This window comes from Phaenicophaeus curvirostris, chromosome W (genome assembly GCF_032191515.1).
Source record: "Phaenicophaeus curvirostris isolate KB17595 chromosome W, BPBGC_Pcur_1.0, whole genome shotgun sequence".
Classification (NCBI taxonomy): Eukaryota; Metazoa; Chordata; class Aves; order Cuculiformes; family Cuculidae; genus Phaenicophaeus; species Phaenicophaeus curvirostris.
Window position 1 is genome coordinate 826,578 of NC_091430.1, and position 25,362 is coordinate 851,939.

General features: G+C 38.7%; 1 protein-coding gene across 3 annotated transcripts in view; it reads right to left on the reverse strand.

Annotated features, from left to right (window-relative positions):
- The window catches only part of LOC138732937 (ras GTPase-activating protein 1-like), a 135,168-nt gene that overhangs the window by 45,018 nt on the left and 64,788 nt on the right, over window positions 1-25,362 (reverse strand). For all 3 annotated transcript variants that reach the window (XM_069879728.1, XM_069879729.1, XM_069879730.1), the window contains exons 9-19: window positions 20,734-20,812; window positions 19,197-19,317; window positions 17,168-17,324; window positions 15,479-15,566; window positions 11,933-12,010; window positions 8,849-9,006; window positions 8,474-8,550; window positions 3,527-3,699; window positions 3,219-3,378; window positions 2,900-3,042; window positions 2,067-2,182 (exon numbers count right to left, since the gene is read on the reverse strand). In XM_069879728.1, coding sequence (XP_069735829.1) covers window positions 2,067-2,182; window positions 2,900-3,042; window positions 3,219-3,378; window positions 3,527-3,699; window positions 8,474-8,550; window positions 8,849-9,006; window positions 11,933-12,010; window positions 15,479-15,566; window positions 17,168-17,324; window positions 19,197-19,317; window positions 20,734-20,812 — 1,350 coding nt within the window. The remainder of the gene's footprint in view (window positions 1-2,066; window positions 2,183-2,899; window positions 3,043-3,218; window positions 3,379-3,526; window positions 3,700-8,473; window positions 8,551-8,848; window positions 9,007-11,932; window positions 12,011-15,478; window positions 15,567-17,167; window positions 17,325-19,196; window positions 19,318-20,733; window positions 20,813-25,362) is intronic.

Sequence of the window (25,362 nt, forward strand, 5' to 3'; positions counted from 1 at the left end):
TTCCTCCCTTACTAAATGAGTGGATCTTTGCTTCCATTGTTTCTTCTTGACTATAGGAATGACTGTTATAGTTGAGGGTTGGGTCTGTAGCTTAGTTGCACTGTCTGTTTGTATGTCCTCAGATCCAGAGACTCTCTTGAGCCCTTCAAGTGCTGAACAGAGGCTCAGTAGAGGTAGAGCAGGCCTCAGCATAGTGCTAGAAGTTGTGTCTCTGATATAGACAAGTCATCATTTCTTGCACTGTTCTTCAATACCATTCCATGCCTGTTCAGGTTTCAAGTCCCACACCATTGCAGGGGGGGAACACTCTAGGTACCTGTCCGAGTTCTCCCACACACCTTGCCACACATAACCCATATGCCTCATGGCAAATCTCTGTGTGGCATTCTGAATTAGTTGGTTACCCTTTTGAAAAACTGGAATTAGATTCATGACACATATCAATATAAGCATTCTAGTTACACAAGGATATTCCAGAAACTGAAGAGCCATTGTAACAAGGCAGGAAACACCTATCCCCGAGGAGAAGAAAAAGGAGATGCCATTCTTCATTTCACCCCACAAAATGGCTTACAGAGAAGAAGAAGAAAAAGAAAAAAATGTAATTGTCTCTGAGAGTTGGTTCCTAGAGTACTGGGACAACAGCAATACATGGCACAAACACCAGATTAGGCTCAAGGCTGGACCGCTGGGCTGAGTCCAATGGCATGAGGTTTAACAAGGCCAAATGCTGGGTCCTGCACTTGGGGCACAACAACCCTGTGCAGCTACAGACTAGGAGAAGTCTGGCTAGAAAGCTGCCTGGAGGAGAAGGACCTGGGGGTGTTGGTTGACAGCCAACTGAACATGAGCCAGCAGTGTGCCCATGTGGCCAGGAAGGCCAATGGCATCTTGGCTTGTATCAGAAACAGCGTGACCAGCAGGTCCAGGGAGGTTATTCTCCCTCTCTACTCAGCACTGGTGAGACCGCTCCTCGAATCCTGTGTTTAGTTCTGGGCCCCTCACCACAAGAAGGATGTTGAGGCTCTGGAGCGAGTCCAGAGAAGAGCAACGAAGCTGGTGAAGAGGCTGGAGAAACAAGTCTTACGAGGAATGGCTGAGGGAGCTGGGGTTGCAAGACAGAGGTCTGGTGGCCACTCCACATCTGCAGCCACATCAAAGCCCATGTGTGCAGCAAAGATGAGTTGGGGAGAATGAGCTAGCCATTATGATTCCGCCACTCATTTGCCTATCAGGATGACCAAACTGGCCTCTGGTCACCCCATCCCACATATCAATGCAGGTATGCAGAGTTAAACCATAGCCACAGAACAAAGAATCAGAGGTTATACTGAAACCAGAAGTATTAATAAGCTTTATGAATAGAAACCAATATATGTTGTACTTGGGTGATTTATGGATGTGGAAACTGTGAGTTTTGTGTGTTGGAAATGGCTTGATGTATGACCCTGGCGTTTTTTGGATCCCTACACACTGGTGGAGGTTGCACTGGCAGGGGGCAAAGCAACCCACCATGTCCCTTGCCAGCAGTGCCACTGGCCAAAAGGTAAAGAAGATAAGTAGCTGGGCTGACTGATACCCCAGATGTTATCACCCCAGAAGGGACTATAAGAGGATGAGAGGAGCTGGGCATAATTGGAGCTCCCTCTCAGCTGGTCTGAGACCCCCACCAACGTCAACATAACATCATGGATCCAATCCCTCTGAGCACTGGAGCGTCTGCACCTGCAGAAATCTCATGGAAACATCTAAAAAGACTTTGTCACTGAACTCCAGACAGGTCGTATAGTCCCTCATAAACCCTTATAGGATGCTAATATTGGTCTAGACTTAAGCTTATATTCTTGACTTAGAGTTGTAACATTACAGGTAATAAACTAAATGCTTAAATGCAGTTCTGGGTCCTACTCTGTCTCCCTTGGTGTGTGACAAACAGCCCTAAAGAAATTAGTCTTAAGACTGATTAGTATAAGATAACCCAAGAAGAACACCATTTTAGAGTGCAATGCAAATCACACAGTCAGGAATTTTCAAGCATAAATTTGAACACAAGAGTGCAAACTTACGGAGGCAGTATCTCTGCAGCCATGAATATTTTCTCCACCAGTTCTGAAAGTATACCGAGTAGATGTACCAAATTAGTGTTTACATCTTCATTTTTTTCTAATTTTGAAGGATTTAACTAAAACCGAAAGGGAAAAAGAGAAAAGATTAAGTTTCTTCTCTTGAATAGAACTACATATATAGTTTGATAATATTACATACTGAATGCTATTTCAAAATAAATTAAATATTCTCAGACTTGTACAGAACTTACAAATCTGTTTCAAGGGCTGGCCAGGAAAATGATGTGAAAAAGCAATGCTTTTAAGTTCTGGTGCGCTATGCTTTTAACAGCACAGACGTTTAACAATATCCATAACTACTCATCTTTTTTTAACTACATATTTTTTCATATCTTTTAATCCAGTCTTCTGAGGACACCACCACTCCTTTCCATAATTACATTCAAATGAAACAAGAGTTAGGAGAGTCGTTTTATAGAGACAGATAGGATCTAACACAAGCAGTTATTGTAAGGGAGTTTAAAATTAAACTAAGTTCATATGTCGACTTCTAGTATATCTGGAGCTTACCATGAGTTATTTAGGGTACACCATGCAGTAACTGCTACAAAAGAATCTACAATTGCTAAAGAATAAATAGATAATTTAAAGAACTTTGAGTTAAAAAACATTGAACATTGTTCAAGCTAACTTTTAGAAAAAAACTCATAATCAGTTTGCTTCCGGTATTGAAATTATTTCTGAAGGATAAACAGATGCTTCCAAAGCAAACAACTAGTAGATCATCATTTCAATAAATCAAAATTTTTAAAAAAACCAGTTCAAGCTATCACCTCACAGGATTGCTTGCTCTCCATTATCTTCAATATACTGTCTTTCAGTGCATGGTGAACAAAACGTGTTGCTGTGGCTTTCATATATTGCTCCATAAGCGTACTTGCTAAAGTGGTGGCACGAAACAAAGTAGTAGCTTCATCTGAAAAAAAAAATAAAGTGAAAAGCCAGGAAAAGGAGATAACAAAAAGTAGACGAAAAAAATGCTGTGTTCACAGTTTGATATGTGATGTAATTAAGGGAGGAGACAGAAACAAAGACATGGGGGCCCTTCCCTCCCCAGAGTTTCAGTAATTGTTAGTGTAACTAGTACAGTACCTTCCATGCTTATTTCCCTGTCATTTAGTGTTCGTAACAATACTGACTCAAGCTTTTCATGAAGAAAAATCTTCAATAAAATGCCTGCCAACAGTGTTCTATCCTGTCCACAAACATGTGATAGGGCATAAACTACATGCATCTCTTTCTGGAGTATGAGCTGAAAGAAAACCAGAATAATGTTCAGAAAGTTTTCGTAACAGTCACTACAAATCCTACTTCGCAATGTCTATTAGTGTTACTGAAATCTCTTTCAAACAACAGAGAAAGTGAATTTTGATTGAAAACTGAGGAAAAAAAATTAATACCTCTTTAAACTCACTGTACTCCTCTTCTGGCATGATCTTCTCCATAGAATATCGTGCTCGAACACGCAGAGATCCTGGCTCAATACCCTTCAGTGGTATATGAGAACTGAGTTGAAACCACTCATCTGTTGCATGTCCTTTCTGTAATCGGCTTAATTGGCAACGCATAAACACTTGAGGAAAAAAGCATTGTTAAGTAGGTTATCTCCAATAAAACAGTGCTAGTATTGCATAACAAAAATTTTGTTTTCTGCATGTCACCTTGTTTCAGCAAAAGAGTATTAATAAAAATGATCAAAATTTGTGCCATCAAATACGTTGACAGATTATCTCTTAGATGGTTTAAAAGACTCCTGAAAACCAAAGTTGAAATATAAAACATGCTGTAAATAATGTATACACACAGATATTAACAAATTTTTCTTTTTAACATTCAAATAGGGGAAAAAAGCCCCCCTCTCCCCCAGCTGCCTAGCAAACCTAGGCAGCAATCAGAAAATTAAAACAGGTAAAGTGATTAGAATTCATTGTCCTCTTTAGGCGGCCTTGGGCTCATACCTCCATCAGGTCTGCTCTTGAACCACTTTGTTATTATTTTTAGTATTTATTATTACCATTACTACATCTTTACCAAATGTTGCCAGATATATTTCTTTAATACTTAGGAACTCCCAGGTTAAGGCTGTAACAGCTTCTGCAAACCATATAAAAAAGCATTCCCAGACAGCGTACTGCCCAAATAATGACAAAAGTTAGCCAAGAATGACAAAATCATTAATTTACTTTTTTGTGGTGTTGGTACCTTAAAATTACTAAACAGTGACCTGCTCCAGCCTATTCAACCCTAATTGAAAGTCTGGTCTGACAGCTGACTAGTAAGCTGCAGCAGTCAGACCACTGATCATTCCAGAATAAACACATGCCCTCCTGAACTGAGTTACTTCACACAGAAAGATCCCAGATGCTTGCAGAGACACCATTCTGCCTATGATATACCCACAAAGTTCCAAGAGGAACAGTTTAGTTTCACATTTAGCTTGTCAGATTGTCTGGAACTTCCAAGCAAACACTCTTTTTCTACAACTCAATGAAATCTACTTTTAATCAAGTCACTCACATTTAAACAAAACAACTCCCCAAACCAAATAAACACCCTCCACGCCCACACACCACCAAACCAAACCACAATCAAAACACAATCACACATTTGTTTTTCACTTTTCTACAAAGCCTACGAACAGTTCTAGTAGACTTTCCACTACTCCAATTCAGCAATATGTTGGGGCGTTATTTGCATAACCAGATAATGGAACAGGATAACATCACATTTTTAATACACATGTCATATTTCATATTCTTTGGAGTTGATGAACTGATAAAGTAACACATTCAAGTCAGACAAGTAGTGGTCAAACCAATTCATCATCATCTGCTACTTATCACAAGTATTGATTGAACTGTCTTTAGACCAGATAATCAATTGAGTTTCCCAAAATATTTCTTCTGAGCAAAGCACTCATGTCCTCAACTGAGCAATGAGCTTCCTTCTTGTTTTGCTTGAGCATATAAGGCATATATCTCATTGACAGGAAAAGTGAGATACAGGGTTCAGAATAATCTGATGATTTCGTTTTTCCTGTGGTTATATAGTAGAACTTCTTAGTGATAATATAAATATTATAATCTTGCTTTGATCTTAAAAGATCAAAAGAAAAATATCAATATACGGAATGTAGAATACTTGTTATAATTTATATTTTATGATTTAAAGGAACACTTTCTGCTACTTAGCAATGTATATTGAACTATTAGGCTATGTTCAATAAGAGACTGCCATTAGTTCAGAATTTAAAGATGTTTACACTTTGCAGTCTAACATATTATGATAGAATGACAAATACACAGAAAAAAAATCAATAGTTTATTCCTTCTCTGCAAGCACAGTTAAGAACTATATACAACAATCTTGATCCAAGAATATTTTACATGATGAACATTAGCACAAAAAAAAAGTAAGACTGAGGTTTCTTAATGGTCTGTTTGCAAATAAAGCTTAGGGATTAATATTTAGTAACAAGTTTATATTTATATGATTAATAATTATAACTTGGGAATCAAACGCAAAAGTGGTTCAAACTTACATTTTCCTCAGAATGGAAATGAAGTTAAATTTACAGTGAAGCCTTTGTCGAACCCAACCAGAACCAATCAAAAGCATCTAGTCCCTCAAAAAAACCCTAAAAAACATTTACAGTTACTGATTCAGGATAAAAGCCTATCTAAATGTGGACAAAGAAGAAATTGCTAAATATATGGACATACTAAATCCTGGCTTTCCCACCAACAGCTCACTAACATGTTAGCACAACCCATTATTAAGCTGGGGAAGGGGCTGGAGAACAGGCCTTATGAGGAACAACTGAGAGAGCTGGGGGTGTTTAGCCTGGAGAAGAGGAGGCTGAGGGGAGACCTCATTGCTCTCTACAACTACCTAAAAGGAAGTTGTGGAGAGGAGGGAGCTGGCCTCTTCTCCCAAGTGACAGGGGACAGGACAAGAGGGAATGGCCTCAAGCGCCACCAGGGGAGGTTTAGGCTGGACATTAGGAAAAAATTCTTCACAGAAAGGGTCATTGGGAACTGGAACAGGCTGCCCAGGGAGGGGGTTGAGTCACCTTCCCTGGAGGTGTTTAAGGCACGGGTGGATGAGGTGCTAAGGGGCATGGTTTAGTGTTTGATAGGAATGGTTGGACTCGATGATCCGGTGGGTCTCTTCCAACCTGGTGATTCTATGATTCTATGATTTACAGGGCAGTGAGGAGCTTTTAAGGACTGCTTAGTAGAGGAGGGAAAGACTGTGGATGTTTTCTGCCTAGATCTTAGTGAAGCCTTTGACATCGTTTCCCACAGCATTCTCTTGGCCCTACTTCCCAGGAAGTGGTTGGACATTGCCTGCTGATGGGAAGGGCAGAATAAATCTTTTTGTTTTCCTTTGCTTCCACACGTGGCCTTTGCTTTTCTTTTATTAAATTGCCTATATCTTGACCCACGAGTTCTTTTTCATCTTATTTTCTCCCCCTTTCTCATTGAGGAGGGGCAGTGAGAGAGGTTCTTGGTGGGCACCTGGTGGCCAGCCAAGGTCAACCCACCACAAATAACTGAAAAAAATATCCCTCATACTCATATCATTTTGGTATTTAGTTTTGTGTGTTACAATGGAAGAAAAAGCAGTGAAACCAGTGCCAGAATTTTGGGCCCTCAATCTGCTTTATATTACAGGAAAGAAAGCAGGAAAATTGACTTAATGTGTTAGCTGGTAAGATGAGCCACTCATTACTCCTACTTGAGTGCTACACATTTTTAGTAACTGTGGTTACAAAGGAGAAATGTTCAGAAAGGTAACCCACCCATTTTCTTGCTTGTTAAGGGTTTAGGCAACAAAGCACACAGGCAATTTTGATAAGGTCTCTTTTAGCACAGTTTCTCCCCCCTATACTACAAATATTTAATAGGGATGGGGATGTAGGCAGCAACGCTTGTTAATTCAAGCTGATATGGTCTAATTCCTATCCCAAAATGAAAGGACTGTTGGGTTATGCTCAAAGAGTCTACCTAACTATAATGAAGAAACACTGCCAATCCGCTTGACCGTGATAAAGAAACAATCTATAATCTTCCCCCAGATGGATACATCTAAAGGTGGCACAATCTCCTTAATCTGGACAGGGAAACTACAAAAGCCTTTAAACAAAGTTACCAAAATATTCCATTAATGAATTATCTTTTGAAAGGTTCTTTTACTAACCAAAGCTTTGGCCCAGATAAAGACTTTTCTAGCTCGAGTGAATAGAAGAACTGTGCAAGAACAAGGTCACAACTACAATTAGGAAGTCTTTTTGACTGACAAATGAAACACATCTTTTTTCCTTCCCCTATACAGAAACTTTTCCAGTCAGAGGAAAGGTCAAGAGTTTTGAAATTGAATTAGGTTCTGCAAAAGGATTTGGTCTTTGAAGTAATTCATCTACTTTGGGGAAGATTTCCCTACAAATCTCTGAGTGGATAAAAAGAAATAAATTGACGCTGAGGCAAACATAACAGGCCAGTAACACAATACACGCAGATCAAAACCAATAGCAACAGATTATAAATACTGTGCCAGGTTTTGGGATGGGTCTGAACACAACAGAAAAGCACTTGGAACAAATCTTGGGTTGGAGGGTTTTGGCACTGTAGGCAACACAGAGGAGGCAAAGGGCTGAAGTTACAAGACAAGTATGATGGGAAGCAAAATACCTTATGAACCAAAAAACCACATTGTGTGGCTCAGAATCCAGTTGTGAGTTTTTAGGGGAAGGTGTTTTTGGGCTGGTTTTTTTTTTTTTTTTTGGAAAGCTGATAAGCCTTACCATCTTGCTAGTAGCTTGCTAGAATAGAAAAATAAAACCAAAACAGCTGTGTACATAACAGAGGAAAGTAAATTCTTGATAACACAGATGAGAGAGAAGGGAGGAAGAACAAGATGACACAGAACTGAAGCAAATTTTGTTCTACAGACTGTCAAGTTGGATTTTTATTTATTTCTTTATTTATAAATGAGGAAAGTACTACCTTTCCTCCCTCTTTCTTACTGGAAGCAACAAAATACCTGAAAAGGACAAAAGAAACTCCACACAGTTGGGCTTAAAACATATTAAAGAAATTAACTTTGTGGAACATAACCATCAGATATATAGGACTGGATTACTGTCCATTTTACTACTAAAATCAGACAGGTTCTTATTGTAAACTGTTAATGTGGAGTCAGTAACAGACATCCAAAACATACCAACAGAGCTGTATGGTAATCACAGAATATACTTAATTCTCTTGGGACAATGTTTGAGAAGAGCAATGGAAATTGTATCCATTGTTGCAATATATACGCACCTTTTACAGAAAAATACTTACATATATCTGGATCTTTACTTTTCTTTGTTTTATTACTAAGACTTATCTCAAATCTATTAATATCAGATGAAAGATCACTAGGGGAAAAGACAGAAAGTGTTAATTAATACTGTACCTGGCTGGCATTTAAATTAATTCTAAAGTTATTTCAATCCTAAGTCCTCATGATCAACCAAAGACAATTATGTTAATAAAGATACTTAGATGTATATATAATATTCTATCCATTCTACCTTTGTGGCCGAAAGGTGGCTGCTGTATAACCACACATACAGTATTTTTTCAAAACATATGCGAAACAGTATAGCATAAAGAATCTTAAATGCAATGCAACTTTCAAGTGAAATTCAGTAGTTCAATAAGATTAACACTTACTCAAAGACAAATTCTTCTGACCATACCGGGTTCTGCCCTTCCCTGATATGTGTTTTTGCTACATGGACACTGTTCAGGTAGATGTTACAATACGGATTGGTAAAATGTTTTACTGGGAGTGTATGAGCTTCTTCTACATGCAGAACAAGACTGCTGACCTAAAGGAAATACAAAAACATTATTTCTTTTTCTTAAAGAAAGAAAGAATGGAATTCCCCCCATGTGAAGACTTAAAATTAAGGTATAAATACTAAGTACAAAATATAATTTCCTAATAAAAAGAGCAGGGAACAGGAATAATGGAACAAGATTTTAAGAGTCATCAGTGACAAACTAAGAGCAGCTCAAATAACTTAAAAATAAACCTCCACCACCATGGTTTTAACTTATCTTATTTTTTACTTTTAAAGCCATCCCTACAAGACATTAAGATTTGCAAGTACTAATTTTCCTATGCATAGAAAATTCTACTGGAGCCATAGACAACTCCAAACAAAATGCCATATTTGGTGCTTTCTGAACAGATTAGGCTCAACGGGAGTCAGCAGTGCCCTGGCAGCCCAGAGGGCAAACCGCAGCCTGGGGTGCATCAGACAGCACAAGCAGCCGGTCAAAAGAGGTGATTACCCTGCGGTATTCAGCCTTGGTGCGGCCTCACCTTGAGTGCCGTGGGCAGTTCTGGGCCCCACAATTTAAGGGGGGTGTTAAGGTCCTTGAATGTGTCCAGAGGAGGGCAACAGAGCTGGTGAAAGGGCTGGAAGGCATGTCCTGGGAGGAGCGGCTGAGGACTCTGGGTTTGTCTCATCTGGAGAAAAGGAGGTTGAGGGGCGACCCCATTGCTCTCTGCTGCTTCCTGAGGAGGGGAAGTGGAGAGGGAGGTGCTGACCCCTTCTCCATGGGATCCAGGGACGGGACACGTGGGAAGGGTTCAAAGCTGTGCCAGAGGAAGTTCCGACTGGACATTAGGAAGCATCTCTTTACTGAGAGAGGTTTCCTAGAGAGGTGGTTGATGCTCCGTGCCTGTTGGTGTTTAAGAGGCATTTGTACAATGCCCTTACTAACATGCTTTAACTTTTGTCAGCCCTGAAGTGGTCGGGCAGTTGGACTGGATGATCATTGTAGGCCCCTTCTGACAGAAAATATTCTATTCTAAAATACAGTAGATGACATAAAATTCCCTTTCTTAACACACTATACTGTTTTCTCCCTATTAAAAGGAAGATATTAGTCTGTACTATAGTTTCTCACAATAACAGCACTTGGAAATTCAGTTTCCAGGAAATGAGAAGTGAACTCTCTGAAATAATTGACATTAAATATATTTTAAACTATCTACTATTTTACAAACTTCTGAACTGCACACAATATATAGCTTAATCAAATATCTACTGATATCAATTGAAATAAATTTAGACAAATATGGGAAATATACTTGATCGGGTCAAAATTCCATTTTAATCCAAATATTCAGTACCAGAAGTTTCAAAGGACACTTCAAGAAACCCTGAAAATATAAAATTTCTGTAAGACAATCATGGAAATATGATTTTTTTTATCTTTATACACTTTATCTACCTTGATCATTCATGCGTTTTATACTTTTCACCTCTCTAAATAGTCTAATACTTCCCACACTTATGCACATGGAAACTATTTTACTCATTCCAGCCTCTAATGAAAATAATTTTCCCATTTCCTTCATGCATTGACACAAGAAAATCAAAACTAAATGTATCCTAAATGACAATACAATAAATATTTAAATAGCATCTATATTCTACTCCATTCCATTCCATTAGGCAGTCTAACATTTTCTTTCCTTCTGAAGTACAGAATTAGTTCAGATGATCATTTTATAGGTGTTTCACTTTTGTGGCCCCTAATTTCTTCTGCCAGTTCATTTATCGATTTACATAATTTAGTTGGGTTCTTCAGAAGTATTCAGTCATCTTTAATGTTGACCACAGAATAATTCTGTTTCCAAAAAGGAAAAAAATTATTCCTTTTTCCATGGACTGATAAAACAACTACTTCCAACATTCATCGCTTCAAAGAAAACAGAGATTCTTGATTTCTACTCATAGAATGGTTTGGGTTGGAAGGGACCTCAAAGCCCATCCAGTTCCAACCCCACTCTCCATGGGGAGGGACACTTTCCACTGGATCAGGTTGCTCCAAGCCCCATCCAGCCTGGCCTTGAACACCTCCAGGGATGGGGCAGCCACCACTGCTCTGGGCAACCTGGGCCAGGGCCTCCCCACCCTCACAGGAAAGCATTTCTTCCTAAGATCTCATCTCAATCTCCCCTCTTGCAGCTGAAAACCGTTCCCCCTCATCCTATCCCTGCACTCCCTGATCAAGAGCCCCTCCCCAGCTTTCCTGGAGCCCCCTTCAGTACTGGAAGCTGCTCTAAGGTCTCTCTGCAGCCTTCTCTTCTCTAGGCTGAACAACCCCAACTGTCTCAGTCTGTCCTTGTATGGGAGGTGCTCCAGCCCTCGGATCATCTCCATGGTCTCCTCTGGACTTGCTCTAACAGACCCATATTTTTCCTGTGCTGAGGACTCCAGAACTGAACACAGGACTCCAGGTGAGGTCTCATGAGAGCAGAGTACAGGGGGAGAATTACCTCCCTTGACCTGCTGGTACACTTCTGATGCAGCACAGGATACAGTTGGCTTTCTGGGCTGCAAGTACACATTGCTAGCTCATGTTGAGCTGTTATTCTCCAGTCATCACTGATGTAGCCATTTATGGCCACCTGTCCTTTACCTCTGAAAGCAATTCTAGCCACAACAGTACTCTCAAGAGATCAAAGGAAATTAAGCCATAATCACAGTTCAGATGTGAAAAATTAATAATATTCGTTATACTAGTATTTTGGGTGCATGACATAAGTCTGTCAAATCCAGACTGGTCAAAATCAAATTCCAGTTTGTTTAGCAAAGGTATTGCACAACTTCAAGAGAACGTAAGTACGTGCAGGATTTACTGTTGTTGAAAGGGAAGTTCTGAGATGTATCATCATCATTTTGTGACAAGGAGACGATGTCTCCCTCTCCTTCCTCCCTATCTACATAGCTTCACCTGACGTAGACGTTTGTTTGATGTCCCTGGACTGTTTTTCCTTAAACTGCAAAATATCTGCAGAGCCTTCATCCAGTCCTAAAAGAGAAAGGCACAAAACAGTGTAACAAAAAGTCAGATTCAGCTTCTTGCGTTAGAACGGACATGTCTAAAAAAACTAATAATACATTGAATTATCTGAAGTTGTTTCTTTAGCTTAAAAAGAACCACCTTGTAATGCAATTCAGTGTATGAAGATTTGAACAGTAAAGAAAAATTCATATTTTTCTCAGTGAAGCATTTGCAAATCTGAAAGTTTCTCTTTTAGAAATATCAAGCATTACTAATGGATTACTAATGGATATACAGTGTGACCTTTATCAATTTGCCATATTGAATTAAACATAAAATGGTATATAAAATATAGTAAGACTTATTTGCTTCTGAGAAAATAACAGTTAACAAGTCACACTGTTCTGATCACTCTCCTCTATTTTTATATTGCAGTCATATTTTACTCCACATGCTTCAAACAGAAAACAGAGCAGCATTAATAGAAAAACACTGAAAAGTATAACCTACACTCTCTTTTTATCTGCTCACAAATACATAGAGTAGATACTTGGAAAGGTGGAACACATGCTATAGCCTCATTCTCATGTTTTCACCTCCCACCTCAAATTTTATAAGCTCTTATGAAGCGCAAAATTTAGTCTTTGACTAACATTCATAAGGGTATAGCTCAAAGACCTGCTGCCTACTCTCAACATACAATTTGATAATACCATAAAAAAAAATATTTTCGGTTTTGCCCTTTACATTACCTTCCACATTTTCCCAGGTAAACCGCTTTGGGAGTGAAATATTAGCTTTCAAAACCTTCCACAAAAGGAAGAACTGTCAACTATTTTTATTAGTTTGTTTTCTTATTCAAATAAGGAAAAGCAAATAAAAAAACATAGAACCTACTAAATACTCTAAATTAATCTAAAAATTTCCTAGATGCAATGTCATCTTTATTCCCCCTCCCAACAGGAAAACCTGTCCCCTTAAATACAGCAGCAAATATGAGCAATGCACCATAGTATTGTGATCTAACAGGCTTGCTAGTCCCTGTGGACAGCAAACTCCTTGTGAGTTTGTAAAGGAGAGCTTGTTTTTGCAAAAGAGAGAAGTTGGCAAGAGGGAGCGGCCAGCACCTGACAGTGCATCTGGCAAAACAGATCAATTGGGAGGTGGCCTGACACTCATATCAGCTGAGTGGCACGTGGGGTGAGACGGAGGCCTCACAGCCTGGTGTTGTTTCAGTTAAGAACAGAAACACCCCTGAAAGCACGTACTGAGCTCCCTGCCTCGAAGGCATGGGGAACCGCTGAGTCCCTGCTTTGGATGACACAAGCGGCTTTGCCAAGGGCCAATCAACACCTACAAATCAACTTAGTCCCACCTTTCCAAGAGATGCCAAAAGGTTTTCAAAAGGTATAAAACTGGCACCTGAAACCTTTTCTTGAGGGGAAAAAAATGACCACCTTACCTGACAGACAGGTCAATGGGCCCGGACCTCTCTTCTCCACCAAGAAGGAATATCTTTTTGTTAAAAGTTGCACACCTCTGACTCTGTCAGATGTTTCCCCAGGAAAATAACTACTAACTCGAGTTTTTATTGTTACTTTTTCCATATATATACATGCTAATAGTTTACCAGTTATAAGTGTTTAAGTACTAACGGAACAAATGAATTTATCAACAGCAATCCCCAAATTGTTTGAATCTGTCACTTGAATTAAATCACTTACTGCTTCCAGCATTGGGAAACTGTCTCTCTGACAGGCACTGCTGAGAGTGGCTGCCCCACATTCAGGCTGCAAGCTGCACTCATTAACCCTGTGTGCACCAGTCTCCAAGGAGGCTCATGGGTAAACAGATTCTGACTTGTGGCAAAAACATGTAAGAGCACACACACACATCATCCTTAGTCATAAACTGTCGACCAAGCCTGGGACTAAAAATAGATTCAGTCACAACTGGGCTCCTCTCTGAGGGGACACAGAAAGCAAAGGGGTCTGTTTTGAACTTCGAGACTCAACAGGAGGGCCTCCTCAGCCACCTGTCAGAATCTTACCTGTTTAACATTACAAGTGTGCACAATGACACTAGCATATGAGGCTAAACTCCATATTACATTCCCTTAAGGGTTTGTACAAACCTCAGACAACATGCAGTCCACTGGAGAGCTGCTTTGATACTGACCACGTTATATGAAATCCATCATTTTCCATAGTATACCAACAAAACTATTCTTCTGTGAAATGTTAAAAGGTATAGACAGCTGTAACTTCTGAGAACAGATGTATCAGTAAAACATCTGACTTGCCTGAACCAGAATCATTTTATATAGAAATCCCAATACTCTGTATAAATGCAGTGAACAGCTTAAGTGTTACGCAAATCTAAACCAAAAGCAGATTGTACCAAATGTTCAGAAAACAGGACAGGATATTCTGCCTGTCCTGACAGGATAATCTGACTGCTACACATTCTCAAATAAAAACAAATGCATAGCTTAACTTCTGACACAACAGGTATATTTCAGAGCTCTGAAATACCAAAACATTTAACGAATAAGGACATTGTCACATCTTCCATATGCTCTCCTGTTGGTGGGTGACCTTTCGAGAATTAGACTCCATTCCTACAATTCTTAATCAGCAAACATTAACTGTCCAACCATTCCTATCAATCACTAAACCATGCCCCTCAGCACCTCGTCCACCCGTCCTTTAAACACCTCCAGGGAAGGTGAATCAACCACCTCCCTGGGCAGCCTCTGCCAGTGCCCAATGACCCTTTCCATGAAAATTTTTTTTCTGATGTCCAACCTGAACCTCCCCCGGCGGAGCTTGAGGCCATTCGCTTTTGTCCTGTCCCCTGTCACTTGGGAGAAGAGGCCAGCATCCTCCTCTACACAACCTCCTTTCGGGTAGTTGTATTGAGCAATAAGGTCTCCCCTCAGCCTCCTCTTCTCTAGGCTAAACAACCCCAGTTCCCTCAGACGCTCCTTGTAAGACTTGTTCTCCAGCTCCTTCACCAGCTTTGTCGCTCTTCTCTGGACTCGTTCCAGAGCCTCAACATCCTTCTTGTGGTGAGGGGCCCAGAACTGAACACAGGATTCGAGTCTCACCAGTGCCGAGTACAGAGGGAGAATAACCTCCCTGGACCTGCTGGTCATGCCATTACATGGAAGAGTGCTGGAGAAAAAACATTTTTTCTGGACTGAACTACTCCAGAAGATATTCTCCAGAAATATCTAATAGAAATTCAATCCATGGGACCAGACTAGAACTTGTCCAAAGTAAAATCCCTCAAGTGCAGGTATTCTTGCTGCAGGATTCTCAGCATCAACTATTTCCCTTACAGATCTGCTACTATTTTATGGTAATATTTACTAATGTAGACATAGATACCATCTGTTGTATGCTTGCTTTCTGTTAGAGAAAGATAATATCATTAAACGCTACAAAACAAAAAATTACTTTTAAATTTATATTTACCAACAAAAGCTCTCACCTGTGCTTGTTCTGGAGTTTCTCCTGCAAAGTAAAAGATGTAATACTCTTCACTGAAGTGCTGAACTACTATCTGAAAGCAGTTTGGCCTTAAAAACAAACAGAACAAAAATGTAGCTAGATCAGGGGCAATTTAAATCATTGTCACCAAAGACATGAAAAGCTATAGCCCTCACTGTACTTCTGAGACAAAAGGAAAGGTAGTTTTTACCACCTACTTAAAACATAAGAGGAATTTTGTCTCAGCTGCAGTTCTTCATCAACAGCTTTTCCAAGCAGAGGCAACCATGCATCTTCTTCTACCAACACTTTTAGTGTTACTTATTATCCAACTGTATTTTAACCCATAGTACAGTGTTTCTTAGAAGCTGCTTAACAGACAATTACCATTAACCAAAATGTTCCTTGTTTACAGTCTACACCAAAGTTTCCCGCATAATTGTCAACTTTGATGAGGAACATTTCAGTATTTTTTTTTAAATGGTGTTATCGTATCTATGGCTCCTCATACCAATAGTTGTGTAGATTTTTCAAAACGATTGAGAAGTGTATAAAGATCAGATGATGCAAGAACACCAGATCTTTGCAGCTTAAGCAATGCTACCAATTTTAAACATCTATCTTCACATTATCTATGTGAAAAGACTTAAAGTTAATTAAATACTTTTAATAAATATTAAGATGCATGGAATAACCAGAGCTTCTGTTTTATTCATTTTTCTATATGTTATGAAAAAATAATGACATTTGTAGGAGTAAATACATCTTTTTCTTCTATATCACACAGGACTATGCACTTTTTGTAGTGAAGAATGAAAAAAAAATATGATCTTTTTCATTTTAGTTACCAATGATATAATGATATCAAAAAGTGTTTTAATTCTCAAGTTCTTTATCAATAATCACATCACTTGCAGTTGACATATTTTGAATAATCAAAATTAGTACAGTAAATGAAACTGTGAAAAAGATCTCTGAATATAATTATCTTGCAAAATAATTTGCAAAATGTTTGCTTATATGAACTATCTTACTGGTCTAATGTTGGTCTAATCTGATTCTTACTGATTCTTAAAGAGAAAAGCCCTGATAAGTTATCTAACTAATCTAGCTTTCTAATACCTATCAACAAAAGAATGCAGATCTTTTGGAATTGACAAAATTCTTGATCTTATCTTGGTTCAATAGGACTAAAACCCTCAAGACAGTTGCTTTGTAATGTTTTTAATGCCTGTAATATGAAATGTGGAACAATTAATACACAATATTGAAAAATGACAGTGCAAAAGGAAAAATCATTATCACATCATATTACATGAGAAAATCTTAAGACTAAGTTCTAAAGTATCCTACTAGAAATTGTTTATGAATAGTTGCTAGCAACCAAGTTGCCATGGCTTAACAAGTTACTGTTAATCAGTTAAATCTGTCTACAAATGCTCTTGCAATCTACACAAACTATGGAATAAAATGCAGTATGAATCAAGAGTCACAATGCTTTCATTTCAAAATCAGAAAAAGCTAAAAATGCCACATGTGGAAATTTACCAAGGCTCAGGTATCAAAAAGCAAATTTATTGTGCCAGGCCAACTTGTTCATTAGCAACATATTGTCCGTATCTTCTATATGCCTCAAACTAGTAGTTAACTGCCCTGCTGCATGTACAAGAACTAAAAGCCAGTATTCTACCTGCCAAATAAGCTGTCATGTACTCCATAGACTGAACACACACTAAGGTCTATTAATCCTTTAGGTTTTGTGGCTCGTTTTTCACTTTCAAAATAAATAAGCTGGGCATCATTTCCCTCCAATATAAAGTACAAGTTTTTCCATCTCTTTCCTTTACCTGTAAGGAAAGCAAGCAAGAAGTTACAATATTGTTTTAAAGAAAATGTAAATTCTGTAAATGATGAAAATAGAGGGTAGCAATGTTTTCATCAAAATACTAACAGAAGACCAATGTACAGTTAATCACACTTAAGCAATAGCACCAGTATACATTCAGTTTTTTGCAGCATGTAGCTAAAACTAGACCCTCTTTGCAGATTCAAGTACAATTTTAAATGGTTCTCTAAACATTTTCATTAATTTCAACAGGATTATGCAAGTGCATATGAGCTCTGTTCATATCAGTGGGAAGACTGTCCATATAGTTTGCAAGTAATGCGTGATACTGTAAGTGACCAATTTATTATGGCTATTTTAATTAAGAAGTAGATTTCTCTTGACATGAGAAAACTATTCTTAAACTCTAGTCCACATAGCAGATTGCATCACAATACCTTAAATCAGAATAACTGAAGAATAGAAATGGGAATATAATATATACAAACTTGGGTCACAACCATGCCCCAAACACACTTATATCCAAAAATTTGACCAGCTCTACATGTTTCAGAAAAAAACATTAAAGAAAAAAAAATAATAATCGGAGATTTAAATGTCAAGGTTGAGATGTATCAGTAAAATGTGGATGTAGCCACTGAATAAATAAAAAATAAATCGCTCATTGTTTAATATCCTCTGAATTACAACTGATAAGGAACTTTCTGCAACTAATTCATACGTAAACCACAGTACCTTTTAGAAAAACATTCAGCATTAATTTTCAACTTGATCAACATGAATCCACCACAGCCCTTCATTAATAAGCACTAATACTCACTGTTTTGGAAAACTAACATCCAGTTATACTCTACTAGATGGAAGAGTGATTTTATTAAATTTCTATTCTGTATGCAGGTGCATCTCTCCACATCTACTCAGTGCTCCTGCTTGCACAACTGAAGTATCTCATTATCTCTTTTATGTAAAAAAAGTCAAGTTCATTCTCAGCTGATTCCTCACCCTACCACATCCCTCTACACCTCCTCTCAGAATTAGCACTCTCAAGAAAAGAGATGCTTTCCTTGCTTTATTTTGAGGACCTAGTTTTCATTTTCTTTGAATCTGTCTTTTAAATTTGGCTATATTTAAATGCTTACCTTCTTCTCACTTTTGCTTGCTGTCCAGGTCACTGTCTGTTACTTATCGTTTTAACTACTGTCTTTGTCATATGCAGAAACGTTATTACTCTTATTTATTTATTTATTTTTTAAATCAACTTTAATGAAAACAGAAAACCTAAAATAATGATACTTGGAAAGGGACAAGCTTCCTCGGAACTTCAAAATCTTGCTCAATCGTAATTCTTCAAGGATATATTGAGATGAGTCAGACTACGTTGACTGTGTCAGAACCTTAAAAAAGTCTCAATGTACCCTGTACACAGAACATACATTTTAAATTAAACATATTACCTAACTTGGAGAAACAAAATTAAATCAGCTCTAGTTGTCAATGAATGTACTGATTTACATTAATCTAGTTCTCTCTAATCCATGTGATTAGTTGAAATTTAATCAAGTTGTGTATTAAATATGATTACATTTTATGAAAACATACTCCATTTAATGAGTCTGAATGTTACCTTTGATAAAAGGTGCTTAGTTTTTGTGCTGTTTTCTGATTTTTTTCAGTAAGAACTGCCAATCAACATATTTATATTGTGTGTCATTTTATGTATTATGTCCTTCTATTTATATACTTGAGGAAAAAAGAACTAACACTTTTTGCTCACTTCAATTTTGCCTCCACTAGTACCAGTACTACCCAAAATATGCATACATATCTGCATTTAAAAAAAATAAATAAAATTATAGAAGCAAACAGAACTCACTTTTTTTCAGAAGATATCCTTTTTTGACAATATTTTTATAAAAAGCATCCTTTGTTTTGTGACGAATTGTATTGTAGATTTGTTTTCCATCGACTGTATCATTAAGCACTTGTTCTTGATGCTGGTAAGTAAGGAAGAAATTGACATTTTTTTAAGCTCAGAAATCACCATGAAATAATTGCACACCATGAAGCTACAACTGAGATTTTATTGAATGCTATCAATTCTTTATTATCATTCTTTCGTATGTCCTAACAAACTAATATAATTTAATACAATACCTTTATCAGCAATGCAATATATAACTATTCCAGGCTAGAATTATAATATGAGAAGAAAAATAAGTTTTAAATACAGACTGCTTTCACAAAGTAACATCTGTTTTTATTTAACACTAAATAGAAAGCAGCATCTTTCACAGTGATTTATGCAAAATTTACACAAGTAAATAAACTTTAAAGGTTATTTAGCTTCTAACTGTCTTCTACCAAGGCTTTTGAGACTGAGCAATTAAGGATAAATTCTGAATCAACAAGAATGGTGCAGATCACAATTAAAATTGAATGATTAACACACAAAGTTGCACAGTCCCTCACTATTCTTATTAGCATTCATATCCTAAATGAGTAGTATCATTCTAACAAAAAAACAATAGGTGAAAGTAGAAACAGGAAATAGAAAAAGGATAAATTCACATAGAAAAACAAGATCTGGAAATGTAAATACCAAGCTAGAATGGCCAAAAGCCAAGTCAAGTTTAACCTTACTGAGTCAGCAGAAGTAAGAAAACATGAAAAGCAAGACCGTCAGGCAGTGAGAATATTATTGAGATGAAGTGATATATACGCTGGCTCCACACTAAATACTCTACTTTTTTCCCTCCCCCCTCATGTATCTATAAGAATTATGGTTTTGAACAACAAGACAAAGGCAAGATGAAAAACATTTCAGTAATAGGAATTACAGGATTCACAACAGAAGCAATACCAAAATTTTTACTAACTCAAGATAATATCCATAACATAGCTATGAAAGAAACAAAATGTATATACAAAACAACACATCTACTGAATATCATGAATTTATGCTACAAGGCAAAAAAGGTCCAGAACATGCCCTCTAATCCCAGCCTCCTGATCATCTCTGAAGCTTTTATGTGCATATTAGTTTTCTCTGGTGGAAGAAAGATGCCAGAAACAGAAGACTCAAGGGCAGGCTAGTTTCCCCTCTACCCCAATATGGTATTAAGGCACAGCATTGGTTCAATCAGGGACCACAGCTGGGGGCACAATACAGAGCATCCCAGAGCACAGACAAAGCTTACCATATCTTCTGTTTATTACAAGCCAACTTTAGATAAATGAATGCATATGAGGATAAAATGAAAGAAACAAACAAGCTCAAACCAAAAATTCAGGAGGGGATGATGCTGTTTAACTACCATGGATACTTCTGCTGTAATTCAGTTCCTATATTAAAAAAATTTGAGGATTAAGTCAAAATTTTCAATAACAAATGCTCAGAGATGAAGTTTTACCTGCATTGGAACAGGATCTTTAAGGTAATATCCTTCAACAATCTGTTCTTTTCTATAATGTTCAATGATCTCAGCAATACTGTTCAAATAAGAAAAATAAGATTTACAATGTTAAACCAGTTAGTTTTTCCTCCATATGAGAATTTGCTTTTCCATGCAATCACACTCTGCTTCCTCATAAATTTGTTATAAAAAACAAGTGTTAAACATCATAATCTTGTTTGCAGCAGTGACAGTATACTGTAGGACAGGATTTGGCTAGCTTCAGGAAGACCCCCAGCAGGGACCAGTTGATAAAGGAGGATGTGCTGGACGTGCTGGAACTTGTCGCCGCAGGCCTTGGGAAGAGCGAGATAAGGCTTTTGTTTAGAAGGAACAAAAGAGTCTGGCTATGTGAGGATGAGCACAGGTGTCTGTGGTTGCGAGACAGTTACCTTGATAAGAGGAACTATTGTTGTTGCTGAAGGAAGTAAATGTTTGAAAAAAGCTTCTTTGTATTAACCAATCTGTGATTGCCTAGTTTGGTGTGGGGACCAATCGGTTTGAGACACGCTTCTTGTAGCTAGTATAAATATGTCTTAAAAACACAATAAAATTGACACTTTTTGCTTGTATCAAGTATTGTCCCGTCTCTCAATCGCGGCAAATTGGTGACCCCGACGTGATACCGACGTGATACCGACGTGATTGCCAAGGGTCAGAGAACCACCTATCTGGTGGCATGCCACGAGTTCCACAGAACGTTGAATGAGCTACTGAAAGGAAGCAGGAACCGGCCGGTAAATAATCCCTCTGGAGCATAGAGGTGAGCTGTGGGAAACGGGAAAATGGGGAACCAGGCTTCTTCCCCTGAAAGAGACGTATATGAACTTATGAAAGCCCTTCTTCAAAAGCATGGGAAAAATATCTCTGGGCATGATCTTAAAGTAATACTTAAATGGGTACAGGCGAAAATACCCACCGTAACTGCATCCCCTATCTTTACGCGGGAACTTTGGGATGAAGTGGGGATGAAACTGTGGGATGCTACGATAGAGGAAAAAAAAGGAGCGAAAAAGCTGAGGGCTACCTGGCAGGAAGTTTTTGAAGTGTTAAAGGCGCATGTCGGCTCAAAAAAGCAGAGCGATAATTTCGAGCCGAGTGCAGGATCGTCAACAATTGTACTAACCCCTCACCCCCCTAAACTGGCTGCGCTTGCCTCTGCACCCCTCGACGGGAGGGCCGACAAACCCTTTGACCCGGGACCGATAGACACCGACAAGGAGCCCGATCGCCCCCCTCACTGTCCCTCAGACCAACGGGTGCAACTCAGGAGGGAGGCACAGCAGCGGGGAGAAATTGAAATATTGCAAGCTTTGATCCATGCGTGGCACGGCGGTCCGCGCTGGGAACTAATTAGTGACGAAGTGATAAAGGAGACTCCAAAAAACTGTAAAAAGAGAACCAAGCCGCCCGGCTGACGGCCACTCTCCCAGCCCTCCAGCTCCCGCAGAGCGGCTCGCCGCGGGGGGGCCTCTGCCCTGGGCTGGGGTGGGGGAGGCGCCTGCTGCTGCCGCAAAAACCCGAGCAGTTTCAGCATTGCAGAAGGGACTGTTAAGAGATACGATAAGAAATGGCTCAATTACCTACAACAACAGCTGGGATCATTTACCTATCAAGCAGAGCATTTTAAAAGAGACTGCCACACGCAACGCCAGGAGAGAGGGCCTAAAATCTGCCCTCGGTGTGGAAAGGGCAAACATTTTACCTGATGGTGTAGATCAAAATGGGATAAGAATGGGACAGTATTGTCAGAAAACCAGGAGCAAAGCATGGTTCAGAGGCACGTACCAACACAGACGCCTCCGCAGCAAGCAGCAGCTCTCACCTCAGAGCAAGAACCAGAGGCAGCACTGAGATAGATGTGATCGCCACCCTCGCAGTGGTGCTGCAATCGTCTGCACTTCACACAATACCACGGAATGTAAAAGGACCATTGGAGGGTGGCTTTACTAACTTGTAATTTGAATGATTGTCAATAATTCGATTGGGAATCTTTGTTTTACCTGGGGTCATTGATGCAGGCTGTACTGGAATGATTTAAGCAAGGATATGGATGCTGTCTCCACTAGTGTTATGAACACCATTTCCACTAGTATTAATACCAAAGGATAGCCGGATAGTGTATTTAATTTTGTTCAAAGCAGGTGTATTCCAAGCTGACTCCGTAGAGCATGGCTCACAAGGATTTGAGTCCATAAGAATCCCTGAAATACATTTGGCTTAGTCTACAAACTCAGCCTCTTATGTTGAAGTGTAGTGTAACCCTTAGTTGTGCACGTTCCACTAATCTTGTGGGGGGAGAGATGTGTTAAATGCAATGGGAATAGATATTGGAATTATGAACGAGTGAAAAATTGGGTACATTTCAAAACTTAGTGAAGGAGCAAATAGATCACGGGCATACAGTCCCATTTAATAGTCCTTGGAACGCACCTGTATTGGTGATAAAAAAGAAATCTGGAAAATGGCGTTTATTACATGACTTTCCTAGACAAACTACAAGAGGCCTTAAATAAGCAAGCAGACAATATCACCGCTAGATAAGTGTTGCTTAAACAATTAGCCTTAAAGAATGTAAAGATGGACTTAGTGCACTGTTAATTGCATGATGACCTGTTACAAAGATTGCTTGTTTTACCAGAATTGACTGATTCCAACTTTACGAGAGCGATGCAAGTAATAGTTTGGATGCCTATGCCTTCTGACTTTATATCAAAGGGCACTAGAATCACTCATCTGATTTGTTTTTCAGCAATTGTACCCCATGAAGAGACAGAGGCTGTGGTTCAACTGAGCAGTCCATGATTCTATCAATGCAGAAACTACAAAAGTCTACCATAAGTGAAATATTTGTTAGACAATCGATATAAGCCTTATTAGATAATGCATCTACATATTTTAAGTGTTGTATGTTCCCGGTACCGTGTGTAAATTAAATATCCGTAGCGTGGAAAAATTGTGGATCCAATAGTGATAACCAATGTTGCATGAATGTATTCAGCTAGCTGAGAAATGAGTGGTCGTGTGCATATGCGTGTATGTTTGAAGTACTTCAAACGTTTGTAAGACTTAGAAATTGGCTTTGATTAACTTTGAAAATATATCTATGGGACCTTTCAATCTCAAATGTCCACTAAGCCGGCAAACAGGTAGATTTACCTGGGGATCTTTGGAATGAAAGACTTCAGAAGAAAAAGTTTTAAAATACCTAGCAAAACATGTAGCTAAATGTGTGTGAGTGCCCCCCCCCCCTTCTTCTTCCTTTCTAAGTTTTTTTTTCTTTCAGCCTTTAAGAAGTCCAGAGGAGTTAAAGGTGTTATCTCTCTAGGGGAATGTTGTGAGAACACTCTGCATTCCAATGTCCCTCATCAGCAACTACTGGGTCCTAGTGCAGACAACCTTTAGGGATAATTGAGGCAATGATAGAGGAAAATTCAAAAGCTTCATTACGAATTATTGAGTGGATATTTTACCACACTAACCCCCAAAAACCATAGTCACTAGATTTGAAATGATTACAACGATAATCACCGAGAGAAGAAAAAGAAGTGTTCAATTATTAGTCCAAGACTCGACAATTATTTATATCCCAATGACAAAAGAATATACTAATTAGTGCATGGCAAATATTTTGAATTTACAAATAGATCTAATAGATTATCCAGGAAGTATTGATATCCATTTACCAAGTCATACCATTATTGAACGTGTCCATCAAGTAGTAAAAACATTGTTAGCAAAACAGAAAAGGGGGGAATCAGGAGAGACACTGTAAAACAGCTTGATAAAGGTGCAATATGTAATAAATTTTTTGCAATTAGCAGGAGATGATCAAATTGTGCCGAAGTTGAAGCATATACAAACCATGTCATCAAAATTAGAGCAAGTATAAGACAATGTGAAAGTGCTATTGAAAACCAGTTATTATGGGCAATGGACAGGTCTGTGTAAGCTACTAACATGGAAACGAGGTTAAGCTTGTATTTTAACAGATACAGGATCACTTTGGGCACCTGCGAGGTGAATCAAGCCCACATTGCTGCGTGACAACTGTTGAGCCCCAAACACGAAAGCAGTCGAGAAGAATGAGGAGGACTTAACATTATGGATGCTCTTAATCTTATGGGTGGTAGTTAAAGGATATCCCTGGGTGATCGATTCTCGAAAGAATGGGTGGATAACAAGATGGGTATGAGAACTGTTGGTCAAAAGAATGTTGTAAAAATGATTGTGTATGTTTTGGTGGTCTTTATTCTTTTACTACTCTTTTTGCCATGCCTATTACAATGCCTGCAAGGACTAATGGCGCGTTCTATAAAGAAGATTCTTGTTGTGCAACAGGAAGGGGGAGATGTAGGACAGGATTTGGCTAGCTTCAGGAAGACCCCCAGCAGGGACCAGTTGATAAAGGAGGATGTGCTGGACGTGCTGGAACTTGTCGCCACAGGCCTTGGGAAGAGCGAGATAAGGCTTTTGTTTAGAAGGAACAAAAGAGTCTGGCTATGTGAGGATGAGCACAGGTGTCTGTGGTTGCGAGACAGTTACCTTGATAAGAGGAACTATTGTTGTTGCTGAAGGAAGTAAATG